General features: G+C 35.3%; 1 protein-coding gene across 3 annotated transcripts in view; it reads right to left on the minus strand.

The window, feature by feature from the left end:
- CSMD3 (CUB and Sushi multiple domains 3) overlaps positions 1–16,913 on the minus strand; it is a 1,388,861-nt gene that overhangs the window by 441,963 nt on the left and 929,985 nt on the right. For all 3 annotated transcript variants that reach the window (XM_064268007.1, XM_003408442.3, XM_003408441.3), the window contains 2 exons: positions 15,605–15,820; positions 13,422–13,610 (listed from right to left, as the gene is read on the minus strand). In XM_064268007.1, coding sequence (XP_064124077.1) covers positions 13,422–13,610; positions 15,605–15,820 — 405 coding nt within the window. The remainder of the gene's footprint in view (positions 1–13,421; positions 13,611–15,604; positions 15,821–16,913) is intronic.

Consider the following 16,913-nt stretch of genomic DNA (forward strand, 5'->3'; position numbering starts at 1 on the left):
CCCTCTCTGCTACATTATAGGTTTTATTTCTAATTCTTATTTCATGGTGTCATAAATAGTCTTAAGTTTATTCCCCTGTACACTATAGAAGGAAAACCTTGATGAGAGTGGTTTATTCATTTGTACGTTTGCCACCTAACTCAGTGCTCACCAAATATTTGTTGAATTGGATTGATTTAATTTCTGGTTGGGTGGTAAGATAGAAAAATATGTCAGCTTAACAAAATAAAACATCGACTATTACAAATACAGAAACATAAGGTAAATAAAATGCATGAAATAAAAGCTATCCATCACTTCTTGAAACACAGTTTTTGTAGACTGATTAAAACACATCAAGCACACTAATAATTGATCTGAGACTCAGAATACGTGGATACAATTCAGAGATGCAGAAAAGCAGCTCATACCCAGAAATTTCACTTGTGGGAGAGTTAATCATCCCCTAATTCCTTTTCTTTGAAACATCTGCTTGAAGTGTAATATTTAAATTCTACGAATAACATTCTAAAGCGCTAAGTTCATTGTTTTCTGTTTTCTGTTACTTGCCTTGACTTTTTTTTGTTATTGCCAAGAATATTATTCATTCAAATAAGCACACTTTTTTTTTCTCATACCTGACCCATCTGTCCCTTCTTGAATCTGGATTTAACTTTTGATGCTTATTTTATCACATTATATTATTTCCATGGCAACTGTTTTGGTATAATAAACAGAGGAGGATGACTTCAGCTGCTTTATCCTGAAGTGAAGGAGCTGAAGTGAAGAGTGAGCGTGAGCTGAAGAGAAAATAACTATAAAAACAGAAATGATGGTGGAAAACGAAATTTTACATACCCTTAATTAGGGGCTGAATGCATTTACTAGGCAGAATAATCACAGCCCTACTCTCTTGCACTCACCCCTAAACCTATCCCCATTAGTGCCACTGAACTTATTGGCTGATTGCTTCCTTAGGACACTGCACTATTTGATAGTCCTAGTTTGTTCCAGTGTTCTTTTGTCTGTCTTCCAAGCTCTAGATGCATTTGAACATAGCTTAGCTAAAAAAAAAAAAAAAATCTTTTTTTTTTTTTTTAGCTAAATGCATTACCAGATGACAAATAATAAAACCATTTATTAAAATCAACCTCTAGACTAATGGCATACACACTTTTGGCTATTATTTTCAATGTTATGAGGCTCAAATGGAAAAAAAAAACTATGCACAGTCATACACATATGGACTTTATAAAAACATGGAATTAGAAGTAATTTTAAAATCTATTTGCTTAATGTGACAATGACCTTTCTTCCCAGTATCAAAAAGCTTTTAGGTACTGTCAGTCTTTATTGCAACTTCAATTAAATCCTACCCTCTCCTGAGACATAGCATCAAAACCTAATTCAGTTACAAGTAGCAATAACATTTAATTATCTCTTCCAGTTATCTACACTGCCAAATTATAGTATTTCCTGAAAACCACAGATGTCACTGTCACAAGTAAGAAAAAGTTTGGGATATGTACAGAATATTAAAATCACACTGGCTTATTTAATGTTTTTATTCTTCATGGCTCATATGTGCATATAAAAATAAAAAAGTTCCCTTTGTAACCTATTTAAAATTTTTTAAAATACTGTTAACATATTCTTCTAGGGGAAATTACTTACCCTCCCTGTGCCTCACTGTCCTTATCCATACCTCATAAGACCATGCCTGACATTTAGAAAGCACACAGCAAATATTAGCTTTCATTATTACCTCAGGTAAAAATTCCTTATCTGGCACTAATATGTACTAGGAAACAGGCCTCTTCTACTTAAGTAAAGATATATTAAGCTAAAAACTAAAATTAGTTTGTCTGATGACAGGCTGATGAGTATCCTGCTAAAAACTAAAATTAGATTGTCTGATGACAAGGCTGATGAATATTCTTTTTTCTTTAAAGAACTACATAGAGTGCTACTCTTGTATTTCCCTCCTCCCCGCCCCCACACACACTTTTTCTTAATTGTGGTTAATACACAGGTAAAAAATAATTTGCCATTTCAACAATCTTCAATTGTACAGCTAAATAACTTTACTTAGGTGATTCATGTAATTCAATGTTTTCCAATATATCTAGGTTAAGTTTCTTAGACACACCTGAAGAAATAGTATGATCTAGGGATTTGTGTACTTGGACATACTCTTCACAAACCAAGACGAAGCCACAAGAGGTTACACAATGAGCAAGTTTCTCCAGTACTTTTGTGAATCTTTCTAGCATGAGACCCTTACTATTAGAATTGCCTTGAGGACATGGCCCTGAAACATACCAAAAACCAAACCAAACCCAGTGCTATTGAGTCGATTCCAACTCATAGCAACCCTATAGGACAGAGTAGAACTGCCCCGTAGTTTCTAAGGAGCACCTGGTGGATTTGAACTGCTGACCTCTTGGTTTAGCAGCCACAGCACTTAACCACTACGTCGCCAGGGTTTCTGCCCTGAAGCATAGGTTCTGGTAAATGCTCCACTTTTTGCCCCTTTTCTGTAACTCAACTCTCTCTTAAAAGAAAAAAGTCTATGTCCTCTATGTAATCCTCAGGACTAATTCATCTTCTAACTTTCCATTTAGCAGTCAGGTTTTGGCTTGCAAAAAAATTTATAGTCAGAGCATGAGGACTTATATATGGGGAATGAAGTATTTTAAGAGTCTGCTATTTTAAGTTCTCATCAAATGGAAAAATTTTAGCCCAAAGTTTTTGAGATTCTAATAAAACAGGATCTTTTCAATAAAAGTTTTAATGTAAATGAATCAACATTATGGGTAGGTCACAGTCTACTCTGGTTTGTTTACGATGATCACATGGCATATTATTAAAATGTCTTCTATACTGAATGAGCATCTGTGATGTGCCAAAGTTGAGGGTAGACACACAGGAAGTACAAAGATGACTAACAGGAAGTCTACGCCTTCAAGAGGCTCACAATCACCAGATAAAACAGACATGTGTTCAATGGTCATCGAGAGTATAATAAAGCAAGTTCAGAAGTATCTCTACTAATGGACCGGATAGATTCCAAAAGAATGTCCATAAATACATTTGTTTATAAATTCCAAATTAATGAGAAGGGTTTAAGCTCATATTCCCTGATCCAGTTCCATTTAATAAGAGATACGCAAAATATGCATTAGTTCACCCTAATAAGTAAATAAGGTGAGTTTAAAGTAACAATGGGCCAGGCCAAATTATGGAGGGGTGTTAAGTGGGTAACATTCAGAATTTATCTTGAAAGCAATGGGGAACAATGGAGGGGTTTTTAAGCAACAGAGTGACATCATCAAATTTGTGTCATAAGAGGTTCATTCTGACTTCGCTGTTTGGCTTGTGGAAAGGGACAAGAATGGAGACTACAGTGCTGCTTGGGCTGCTACAATAATATAAGTACATGATAATAGGTAATGGCATCTTGAATTATTGTAGGTACCCAGTGCCACCGAGCTGATCCTGACTCATAGTGACCCAAAGGACAGAGTAGAATTGCTCCATAGGGTTTCCAAGGAGCAGGTGGTGGATTCGAACTGCCAACCTTTTGTTTAACAGCCTAATGCTTAAGCACTGCACCACCAGGGCTTTGAATGACAGAGGTTGTTCCAGGTGCTAAACTGTTCTTCCAGTGTTTTTTTTTGTTTTCGTTTTTTTTTACAGTATCTCTGTATCTACATTCTTAAAGAGATTATTTGATCCTGCCAACAAAAGTGAAAGCTTGATCATTTGTATGCACTAAATGTTGACATATCCTTAACACATTAAAGTGTAGAAAGTATATGACATTACATGTAGCATCTGTGACTGTATTCCAGGATGCATACAATGGAATACCTGGGGAAGACACTAAGTCCACATTTTGGCTTTATCTTATAAGTGATGAGGAATCACTTAGTGACTTAAGCAGGGAACAGACAGAAGATTTGGTCTTTCCAAAGATAATATAATTGGTGTAGTAGACAGACTTTAAGGTAGGATTCATACCTTAGTGTAATCCACTTCCGTCAATTGTGGCCAGGACCAGTGACTTGCTTCTAATCACCCCCGTGATTCTGTTAGATTGCATAAAACTCCACTTTGCTAGCAGACTCACTAGAAAGACTCTCCTTGCTGCCATTTTGGGGAAGCCTAGGTGGCAAGGAACTGCTGGGGGCCTGTATGGGCTGAACAAAAAACTGAAGCCCTTACCCCTAAAACCACAAAGAAGTGATTTTTTCCAACAACTGTGTGAGTTTGTAAGAGGACTCTTAGCCTTGCTATGAGTTGGAACCAGCTTGACAACACCCAACAGCAACCTCAGATGGGACCCCAGCCATGGTCAACAACTTAATTGCAGCCTTGCAAAACCCTAAGAGGACTCAACTAATCCATGCCCAGATTCCCAACCCAAAGAAACTGTGAGATGAAAAATATGTTGTTTTAAGCCACTAAATTTGTGGTAATTTGTTACCTAGCAACAGTAAACTAATATAACTGGTAACAATATTGAAGATAAATTAGAGGAAGGAAAGTTGAAAACAGGAAGTCCAGCTAGCAAGGAGAAGGTAGTACGGTGAAATTATACAAGTAATTGCTAAATTAAGAACACTGGAGTCAGAAATAGTTGGGTTCAAGTTCTTTATGAAGTTATGTGATTAGTTATTTTATAACTTGGGATAATAATAATCTCTCAAATGATTTTTAGAAGGCTTATGAGAGGGAAATAAATGTATAAGTAGCATTTAGTACAATGTCTAAGACACAGTATTATCATGCTATTAATTTTTATGAGGAACAATGAGAGCTGGACTAGAATAATGGGAATTATGGGAATGGAAAGGATGAGAAATTTGAGCCTTAGTTTTAGATAGTAAGTTTCAGTGACTACTCCAATATGTATTAAGAGCAAAAGATGACAGAATTTCTAACTTGGGTGATTGGATGAGAATGATGCCACAACTGAAATAAAGAGTGCAGAAAAAACAGTCAATTTGGCTGAGAAGATAATGAGTTCTGTTTTGGCATGTGGAAGTCAATGTGCCTGTGGGAGAGCATCCGTATGGAGAAGTCTAGTGGACAGCTGGAAATGCAGGTCTGTATTCAGAAGAAATCTGGAGATGGCTGAGAACTAATTTACTCATAAACTACATCAGTAGTCACACACACACACACAGTCCTAATATTCTTTCTGCAAAAAACATGAGAAATATCTCTTAGAATAAGTAAATGATGTGCTACTTAAATAAAGCCTAAGATGAAAAGATATAGAGGCTGTGAAAAGGGTTCTTTCTTCTTTCTTTAAAAGATAAGGGGAGAAGGAAAAACAGTTGCCGTAAAGAGGACTCTGAGTCATGGTGACCCCATGTGTGTCGGAATAGACCCTACAGGAATTCTCAGTGGATTATTTTTCAGAAGTAGATCACCAGGTCTTTCTCCCACGATACCTCTGGGGAAGACTCAAACCTCAATCCTTTTGGTTAGAAGCCTAGCACATTAATTGTAAGGGGTCTACACAGGGACTTCTTAAAAAATGACCTACTTCTACTCCATACTATAGGGTCGCTATGAGTCGGAATCGACTCGAGGGCACTGGGTTTTTTTGGGTTTTTTTTAGTAAATTCCCAAATGTAAAGAGGATAATTAAGTTGATCAATCTTGGTAAGTATGTTGCAGGGGTCAGTAAACTACTCCCAGAGCTATATCCGGACAGTTGTTTACTTTTGTAAATAGTTTTATTGGAACATAGCCATACCCATTTGTTTATGTGTATTGCCTATTGATGCTTTCTCAATAAAATGACAGAGTTGAGTAGTTGTGATAGAAACTGTGTGGCTCTCAATGTCTGAAATATTTACTATCTAGTACTTTCCAGGAGTTTACTGACCCCTGGTTTATTACATAAAAATGATAGTCTTCCAAAATAGGGTACCAAAACCAAACCAAACCCACTGCAGTCAACTCGATTCTGACTCATAGCGACCCTATAGGACAGAGTAGGACTGCCCCATAGAGTTTCCAAGGAGCGCCTGGAAGATTCAAACTGCCAACCTTTTGGTTAGCAGCTGTAGCACTTAACCACTACACCACCAGGGTTTCCCCAAAATAGGGTATTTAATAAAAAAGGTAATAAAAAAAATGCTGCCTGGAGTACCGCATCACTGGACTAAGAATTATAAGACATGGTTCTGGCACAATCTTCCACTCTTTATTTCTAACCTTTCTGAGCACGTGTTTTCTCAGCTATAAAATAGGTATAATACCTTCTCTCTTACTGCACAGGGCTATGGGCAAGAAACTTTCAAAAACTATAAAGCACCGAACACATATAAGTTAATATTATAGATTTTTTGTATATTAGGTCATGAAGCCAATGTACCCAGTCATAATTATACAAGCAAAAATATAAATACACTCCTGTGTACGTAACTTCTCAGAACCCTTTGCTCCCTCACATTTACTACTATGTTTATAAGAAATGGAAACCTTGGTGGCATAGTGTTAAGAGCTCCGGCTGTCAACCAAAAGGTCAGCAGTTCCAATCTACCACGCACTCCTTGGAAACTCTACGGGTCAGTTCTACTCTGTTCTATAGGGTCACCATGAGTCAGAATCAACTTGATGGCAATGGGTTTGTTTTTCTGGTTTTAAAGAAATATTTTGGTTGAGTAGCACTGATATTGGTAATCTCCTTTCCAGAAAACACAAGCACAGAAAATTAAGAAATTTGCTTAAAGTCACTCAGATAATTAATGGTAGAGTCTGAGAACAACTTGTCTCCTAATTCCTAATTTGCTTTCTATAGGGCCGTGCATCTGCAATGCAGATTAACTTGATAGATGAATCATATTTTATATATGTGTGTGGCTTTGTGATGTATATAATTTGGGTATGAAAGCTTGCAGGCTGAGATAAAATAAACAGAATTTGCTTAAAGGTGAGTTGCCTCTTCAAATGCATTTTATTCTTTCATTAAAAAAAATCAATAAGCTTTTTAAGAGGCTGTTAAAAAGTTTATAATAATTTTTTAAAAATGTTTAAAAATAGATTTCTTTTTATAATAGTTTTTAGATTCATGAAGAAGTTACAATGATAGTATAGAAAATTTCCATATGCCCACACCCAATTTCCCCTATTGGTAATATTTACTTTTAAACTAAATAATAAATAAGAATCATCATATATCATTAAAAAAGTAAGATAAGTGAGAAAAATATTTAGATGTGTAATGTACAGTTATCAGTTTTCTCACTTGACTCATGATTAAGGCAAGATGTGGTTACTTGTCCAAGGTCAGAGTGAAAATCAATGACACATGAAATTAGAAATACAAGTAGATGCATTAAGTGGGGGCTTATGAGAATGAATGTATTAATGTCTTTAAAATGACTTCAAAACGTGTGTGCCCCTTAAAATGTGTGGACTCCAGCCTAAAGACAAATCATTACTAATATTTAGCTTGCTACTCTACTTTCCAAAACAATATGCTGTTTGATTAGCTCCTTGTTTGTTTGCAACACAACCTGGCTTAGTTCCTGGTATGTTTGGAAGTGGAACGAAAATATGCAATTTTTTTTTTTTCTGTCTGAAAAAGATGACAGTGGAAATGCCAGTGTTTTTTTTGAAATGTGATTCTTAGAAAAGAAAACAGGTATTTATTTCTTGATCAAAAACAAGATAGTGTTTCTTATTTTTGAAATTGCAAACTTCTTGCACTTTATCTTTTTTACTGTTAGACATTTGGTTGTCACTTATACAGATGATCAGATATTTATTTCCTTAGAAACACAGCCCTCTAGGACAACCTCTTGAATATAAAATATTACCTAAAACAAAATATCATTTTTCCTGATAATTATTTTTAACTTTTTACAAAATTTAAAGCATAATTACAGAAATAAAGATATGTAGACACATAATTTTTTTTAAAGGCAAAATTCTCATCTTGGCATTAAGCAGTGATCAATTTAAATGAGATTGTGTGTTTGAAGTACTTAACTGCTGATGGCACCATACAACGCATTCATCTTCTCTTCCTCTTCTTTCTTTCTCTCCTCTATCCTACTGTTTTTTAAAAATCAATTTTCACAGCTGTCAGTCTCTGTGGCCCTTAGGATTATTGGGTATATGACCATGAGAGTAGTCCCAGCCACAAGGAAAAGGGATTAACATTTGTTGAGTAAGTACTACATGATGGGCAGTGTATCAGTGTTTGTTATGGATTGAATTTTGTCCCCCAAAAATGTGTGTCAACTTGGCTAGGCTATGATTCCCACTATTGTGTCATTGTCCACCATTTGGTGATCTGATGTGATTAGCCTATGTGTTGTAAATCCTAACCCTTAAGATGTTAGTGAGGCAGAATTGGAGGTAATTATGTTAATGAGGTAGGATCCAATCTACAGGACTAAGTTGCAACTTGAGTCATTCTCTTTTACGACATAAAAGAGAGAATCTAACAGAGAGGAGAGGGATCTCATAACACCACAAAAGAAGAGCCCAGAGGAGAACACATTCTTTGGATCCAGGGTCACAGCACTGAGAAAATCCTAGACCCAAGGGAAGGCTGATGACAAGAATCTTCCCCCAGAACTGACAGAGAAAGATTTCCCCTGGAGATGGTGTCCTAAATTCAGATTTCTAGCCTCCTAGACTGTCAGGGAATAAATTTGTTTGTTAAAGCATCCACTTGTGATATTTCTTTTATAGTAGTACTAGACAACTAAGGCAATGCTTTATGTTTAGCATGACTTTTATTGCTTAGAACTATCTTGCAATATGGGTGTGATTATCTGCATTTTACATTTGAGAAAACTTGGAAGGAAAGAGGTTTGAATAACTTGCAAACATCACACAGTTTAAGAAGAGCTGGAGTGCGAATATGAACTATGTGCCTGCAAAGGAAGCTACTATTTGGGAAGAAGAATCCTTACTTTTGAGTGGGTGTTATACTCTCAATTTTTATCAAGATTCTTCTCTTGCCTCTTCAAATTACCCTGCACTTTAGCAACCGCCAATAAATAGGCTGTGGTCAAAGAAGCTTTCCTCTGATTAAAGTACAGGACAAGCACTAGGACTGCTCTGAACCCATGTGTGAGCAATAATGATGGCCAGATTTCCTCCTAACTTTAGCATAGTCTCCAATTAGAAACAGTGGTGTGCTGCTGCGGACCAGGGACAGGACTTGGACATGGTGATAGTCATAGCTCTGCCCCTACCTTTGTGTACAGCCTTGGTTTTTTTTTCATAGAAATGGTATTTTACTGATAAAATACCAAACCAAACTAAACCCACTGCCATCGAGGTGATTTCGACTCATAGCGACCCTTTGGGCAGAGTAGAACTGCCCCATAGAGTTTCCAAGAAGCACCTGGTGGATTTGAACTGCCGACCTCTTGGTTAGCAGCCGTAGCACTCAACCACTATGCCACCAGGGTTTCCACTGATAAAATAAAAAAAAATAGCTATGCTAAATCTACTTTAAAGCATTAGCGGGGTTTTTGAATGGGACACCACATAATAAAACTCTTATAAGTTAGAAAATAATATAAAAATAGAATTATTGTACTTTAGTATTTTGTTACAATATTACTCAGGAAATGAATAAATTTATTCATGAATGTTATTTATTACTCATCTAATGAGCCATAATTAAGATAAATTTTACCAGATTCTGACAAAAGAATCTGAAATACATCAACCAATTAAATCACTAAACATAGAATCAAAACTAAACATATATAAACAAAAAGTATGGCTTCAAAATTGGCATTATCCGTTGCCTTACTGTCCAGAGTCAAGCCCTATATTATGTCACCTATACATACATAGGCCACTTTACTAAATGTTAATATTGATGTTATATTTAACATAAAATTTAAAACCTTATCTGTGGTTTGGTTTTGGAAATGTATCTATTATGTGCAGCCTTGTGCCAGAGAAAAGCAAGCTAGATTCCAAATAACTGAAAGAGAAGCCAACTTTTGGAATACAACCCACTTATGATCTGGCCAATGTCTATAACATAAACTTCCTATGAGGCTGGCAATGCTGAGGATAAGCACTAGCTTTTAAGCAAGAATGGAATAGAGTACTGGTGTTAGATACATATGAAGTCAAAGAATCTAGGAAGAAATAAACCAGTATTGCTAAAATTGGGGATCTGCTCATGTGAATAGTCACAAATAATGTGCACTTTATATGACTAAAGACTGTGAACTTTGAAAAGGAAACAAAATAAGAAATACATACATATGCATATGTGGAACCACAAATAAAATAAATAGCATATTTGTTATAAAAATATTTGTTATAAAAGATAGGCAAAGTAGTGAAGGGAGGAAGTTCAAGAAATCAGAGAAGTAAATTAAAAAGAATTTTTTTTTTTTTTTTTTTAGTTTGAAAGAATATTTCTCCCCATCTCACAATTTAAATGTATACCTACAATGGAATTTATTAAGGTCAATAGGCTTAAAAGCTTATTAAAGCTCAGCCAACTTGAAAATGGGGGGAAAATCTCAGGCAAAAGGTTTGCTTTCTAAATTTGTCCACAGGCTGATTTTTGTCATCCTTCCCTTTAAAGATTTAGGTACAAATAAACCAACTATCAAAGAAAGATGTTTATAAAATAAATAAATAACTTGAAGCCACTTCTTTTACGAAGTCAGATTTTTATAAATCCATTTATCTACTGTAAACATGGACTAAACTTTAAAAATGTACATGTAAACAATTTCTTCTAAGTTTATGCGACAGCCTGGTATGCATTTGCTACATTCAGAGAAAATATTAATTCTTTCTCCTCTTGATTCACTTTTCCTTCTGCTTTTTTGAGACATAATAATCATCTAATTCTAGTGAGGTAATATTAGGCTTTGGAATGAGACATATCTGTGTACAAATCCTGGTCCTGTCACTTATGACTTTATGATCTTGGGCCAGTTATTAACATCTATAAGGCTCAGGTTCTTCTGATGAAAAATGGGGGAGAGGGTTAATAATAACACCAAGATTGTAGTGAGGATTCAACGAGACAACTGTGTATGACAGAGCCTAGAAGACCCTCATATCATTAGTTTTTTTCTTTTGGTTTGTTTGGTGTTTTTATAAATTGGTTTTAAATTTACTATACCGATTTAAACTTAATTTACTATACCAATTTAAATTTAATTTACCAATTAAACTTTAATTGGTTTTATAAACTAGATTGTTGGTCTGGACTACACTCAATATAGTAAGTATAACACTACCTAAATTTTGAATGCTTTCTATACTCCAGAACTGCGCTAGGTGTCTCATTAACAAGGCTAAACTCTTTAATCCTCATAACACCATGAGTTAGGTAATACTATTGCAGCCATTTTGCAGATAAGAAAAATGAAGCTTAGAAAAGGCTTAATGTCAGGTGGTAGCAATGTAATCTCAGGCACTCTGACTCTGTCACTTTCCCTTCATTTGGACTATTCCCTAGGTTCTCACTAACTAGCCATCGGAAGTGTCAGAGAAAACAAAAATGAGAATGGGGCAATTCAGGTAAGGAGGGGAATTCCAAACATGGTAACAGCAAGGAAAAAAAAAAAAAGCCACAGAAGGAATACCAGGTGTAGAAGCCCTGTGCCTTACATAAAAAAACCCTGGAAAAGAAGGAGTTCAAAGAGTGTGACTCCTCATCACCAATCAACTCAAAGACTCCTTAGTTGTTTGTGCCATTTCTATAAAAGTGTGTGATTTTAGAAAGATATTTCATCTGTTATGTATCAGCTTGTCAGTTATATTACTCTACAGGGCTGTGAAAAGAAGCTCCTCACTATAAAAACCTTCAGACCAACGTTAATTTGGAAGATCATATTTTCTGGTTTTATTTGGGACTCCACAGGGATCTCCACATTCTACAGATTAGTCGATACATTCAATAAGATATAGAAGGTGATTTTCTCTTCATTCTCAGTTTCATCTGTGGGGGCATTTTGCTTCCAGAGATCAAATCTCTACAAATCTGCTTAATTTTGTGGCATAATTTATCTGTGACATACAATTAATTTTCCAATTAAAGTAAATTCAGATTAGATGTTTGGGAGGGTTTGCAAAATCTTTATGAAAAAAACTATAGGATAACAGTTTTCATTTTGTTCTATCATAAAATTAGCCACTTTGATATTAAGGTGCACCTGACCCAAGCCATGGTATTTTCAGTTACCTCATATGCATGTAAAAGCTGGACCAATGAACAAGGAAGACAGAGGAAGAACTGATGTCTTTGAATTATGATGTTGGCAAATAATACTGAATACATCAGGGACTGCCAGAAGAACGAACAATTCTGTCTTGAAAAAAGTACATCCAGAATGCTCCCTGGAAGTTAGGATGGCAAGACTTTGTCTTAGGTACTTTGGACTTGTTATCAGGAAGGGCCACTCCCTGGAGAAGACATCATTCTTGGTAGAGGATGAGTCTCAATGAAATAGATTGACACAGTGGCTGACTACAATGGGTTCATAAACAGCACCAATTGTGAGGATGGTGCAGCACCATGTAGTGTTTTGTTCTTTTATACTTAGAGTCGCTATGAGTCAGAACTGACTGGAGGGCACCTAACGACATTTCCTCATTTAAATAGGAAATGACAAGTCCTGATGAAAAAGTCGCACATTTTTCCTTCTGGAAAAAAATATGCTTTTTCTTTTATCAGTTAAAACATTTGTTTTCAAAGTTTGAGGTGGTGACTTCAAACTTCCAGCCCTTTAATTATTTTTTATATTTCACAATGTAAAATGGGTTGTCATTTTAATTCACCTGTTTTTTTTAATAGATGAATTGCATATAATTTATAAATTGAGTCAATAAATGCCTTTGTATCCCTTAAATTACATATTCTTTATTTGACAAATTTCCCCTTGTAATCATCTTTTATGGTAATTATGTTACAAAATACTGCCAAAGCCTCAGTCAGAATATACTATCAAAAGGACTCAAGAATTTCATTTTTATGAGCTCTCAAAACATGACTTTATCTATTGTCTGTCTGTCTATCTATCTATCTGTCTATCATCTATCTGTCTATCATCTATCTATCATCTATCTATCTATATCTATCAATCTATCATCTATCTATCTATCTATCATCTATCTAATCTATCTATCATCTATCTATCCATCTCTCCACCTGTCTATCATCTATCTATACCTAATCTATTCCTTATCCCTATAATCTGAAAACAAATTAAGAAACAGTTGTTTGAATGGCAGTTAAGGAATCAGGTAGAAGTTAATTGAGGTACACCACATTGCCAAATTGAAAAAAAAAAAAATAACTAATGTGAAATAAATGAAGAAATTCAACAGAGTATAAAAGACGAAGGTTGTGTAACCATGCAACTCCATGGACAGTGACTACACATACAAGCAAATGAAAGCAGCTGACCACGTACCCACACACCTTGGCAGAGGTGCACTCCACACTCGTCGGCCACCACCAAGACAGATGATCTCTGATGTTCCTTCCAGTCGATAACCCGATGAGCATGAGAAGGTCAAAGTGTCGCCAACCCCAAAGTTGAACCCAATTCGGTTACCATAGTGAGGAATTCCAGGATCTTCGCAAGGTTCAAGATTATATTCTGTAAATCAATGGGAAGAACCCCTCCCCCAGGGGTGGAGAGGAACAAAGAAATACATAGAAGTCACATTTAAGGGTATATTTCTATCTCTGCAAACCGAATATTTTTAAAACTTAGCCATATAAATACAAAGTGACTATATGTATAATTACAGGTACATGCTGATGGCACACATAATATTCTTCTTTTGTAAAAGACCTAATAAATTAATGCATACTTTTATGCATGAAACTCAATACAGATGAGAAAATGTCCCCTTCTGAATGATAAATTGAAAATGCAGCTATTTATCTCATATTCTTTCTTCTGCTTTAGAAACATTTCCATCTCATAGATTTTAACTGATAATAATGGCATAATAGATGCATATTTTCAAATACAAAATAACATTTGGAACGAAATTATTTACACTTTTGAAATGCATTTCACTTAATGGCTTTAGTCTTAATACAAAGGCTCTTGTGCCTCTAGAACTATAAGGAGTTCAATTAGTCCATATTTTGAAAAACACATCACTTCAGATGCAGGGGTTACGTAAGGCTGAAGTGCCTACATTTGGAAACTTATTACATTACATGTTTACAATAGAGTTTTGCCCCCAAGCAATGCATGAACACTATAAAAATGAAAAACTAAATACTCTTCAGGGTATGAAAGAGTAGGTGGGATTGAACAATATTATAATTTATACACAGTCCTAAGAAGTAACTTAGATAAAATACTTCTAGAGCCTTTGCTTACTATTTAGCTGCAACAGAAAACAAGATGAATTGCTTCATATTGTTTTTTTTAATGTATTTGCATGTTTAAGTTAAAATTGATTATACTCTTTTACTACTCATTATCGATTATCTTAATTATCTTGTCAGATAAGAGTTTCCAAATAATATCAAAATAATAGTTTAAGAACTAGATTACCATTTGCATGAATACAGATATAAAATAATACTACAATTCTAATGTTAGTAAGCTACTTAAGATTTACTTAGTAATGCAATTCTGTATTAAGAAATAACTATTTGTCTCACTATTCCATTCAAATAGTAAAACTCTAAGTGGCAAAAATATTTTTATAATCCTTGGTCATATAGAAATCATTATTTTTTTTTCTAGAACCTAAGTCTTACTATTGTCTACAAATAAAATTATTCTAGAAGAAATGTGTAACCATGCTAATTTGTTTCTAGATCATTTGGTTCTAAAATAATAAATTTATCATGATCTTGGCTGTTAATTATGCCATTTCCAAGACATGTAAAACTTTCTAGTCAGTGGTTAAATTCACATGTAATTTTTTTTAGTCTAATTGAAACTCTGCAATATGTTTCATATTTCATTTTAAGTTCACTAAGCATTTTAGCTAGTTTTGCCTTTTGACCTTTCTGTAGACTATAAGTTGAAATGTAACTAACATACTTCCAAGGAACCAAACCAAACCAAACCCATTGCTGCCGAGCCAATTCTGACTCATAGTGACCCTATAGGACAGAGTAGAACTGCCCCATAAGGTTCCCAAGGAGCACCTAGTGCATTCAAACCACCAACCTTTTGATTAGTAGCTGTAGCTTTTAACCACTACACCACCAGGGAGGGGTTCCTTCCAAGGAACAGTCGTTAAGAATTCCATGACTAACCAAAAAGTTGGCAGTCTGTATCTACCAGCTTCTCCTTGGAAGCCCTATGGGGCAGTTCTACTCTGTCTCATAGGGTTGCTATGAGTTGGAATCCATGTTTGTTTGTTTGTTTTAGTAAATTCTTAGAGAATTAATTATTATTAGTAGTAGTAGTAGTAGCTTTTGTTTAAAGTTTCCCTTTAATTTATTACTATAAACAATCCTTGACAGGTATTCCTTTGCCTTCTTTTTCATTTTTCTTCTCTGGTATTTTTCCTTCTGTTTTATCACAAATTATGCTAGTGTGTAAGAAAAAAAAAAAATTTTCTTTCTAATTTACTAAAGGAGATCATTATGTGTGTAGTATGTTTGTTTTCTCACCAGAAAATGTAATGTTGAATCCTTCATATGATATTGAAAAATCTGAAATAAATCGCAATTGAGCCCTGAAATTTCCATAGAGGCCAGCATTGATTGTTGAAGGAAGTTCTGAACCAGTCAGGCGTGCCAGTGGTTGAGTAAAACTGCCGTTCTCGGTGATCAGTAAGTAGTCATGATGATCTTCCAAATGAAAAGTGTGAAAGTTGAATTGAACACCTATTAAGAAAAATATGAATATTAGACTAATAAGGTATATCAGTAAAACACATAGAGTTATGAGACTAACTAAAACCAGGACTGTGCTTGTAATTTACTTTTTTTCCTGAAGATAAAATGCACTGCTATAAAATATTAAAAATGTATAGCATAATATTATCCTCTTTTTGGTTTGTTTCCTTCAGTTTCCTTATGAGAGATATAATGAGTCATATCTTAGAAACTGATTACAAATAAAATTAAAAATCAATGTCTGAAAATGAACCACCTGAGTTTTCTGAAAATTTTAAGCAAGATAAATATCCTTTGTTTATAACAGAAATGCAGCTTTCTGGTGAACATTTTACACATCTTCTCCATTTCCTTCTCCAATTCCCTCAAACAACATAAAAATTGTGCTCAGTAATAAAGCACCCAACTTCAAAAAAAAGCTACATACCAATTTTAAAAGAGAAATATAAAGAGGCATGTTGTTAGGTGCCATCGAGTCAGTTCCAAATCATAGCGACCCTATGCACAACAGAACGAAACACTGCCCCGTCCTGCGCCATCCTTACAATCGTTGTTATGCCTGAGCTTATTGTTGCAGCCACTGTGTCAATCCACCTCGTTGAGGGTCTTCCTCTTTTCCGCTGACCCGGTACTCTACCAAGCATGATGTCCTTCTCCAGGGACTGATCCCTCCTGACATGTCCAAAGTATGTAAGACACAGTCTCGCCATCCTTGCCTCTAAGGAGCATTCTGGCTGTACTTCCTCTAAGACAGATTGGTTCGTTCTTTTGGCAGTCCATGGTGTATTCAATATTCTTTGCCAACACCACAATGCAAAGGTGTCAACTCTTCTTCGGTCTTCCTTATTCATTGTCCAGCTTTCACATGCATATGATGTGACTGAAAATACCATGGCTTGGTTGAGGCCCACCTTAATCTTCAGGGTGACATCTTTGCTCTTCAATACTTTGAAGAGGTCCTTTGCAGCAGATTTGCCCAATGCAATGCACCTTTTGATTTCTTGACTGCTGCTTCCATGGCTGTTGATTGTGGATCCAAGTAAAATGAAATCCTCGACAACTTCAATCTTTTCTCCGTTTA

The sequence above is a fragment of the Loxodonta africana genome, chromosome 14 (genome assembly GCF_030014295.1).
Source record: "Loxodonta africana isolate mLoxAfr1 chromosome 14, mLoxAfr1.hap2, whole genome shotgun sequence".
Classification (NCBI taxonomy): domain Eukaryota; kingdom Metazoa; phylum Chordata; class Mammalia; order Proboscidea; family Elephantidae; genus Loxodonta; species Loxodonta africana.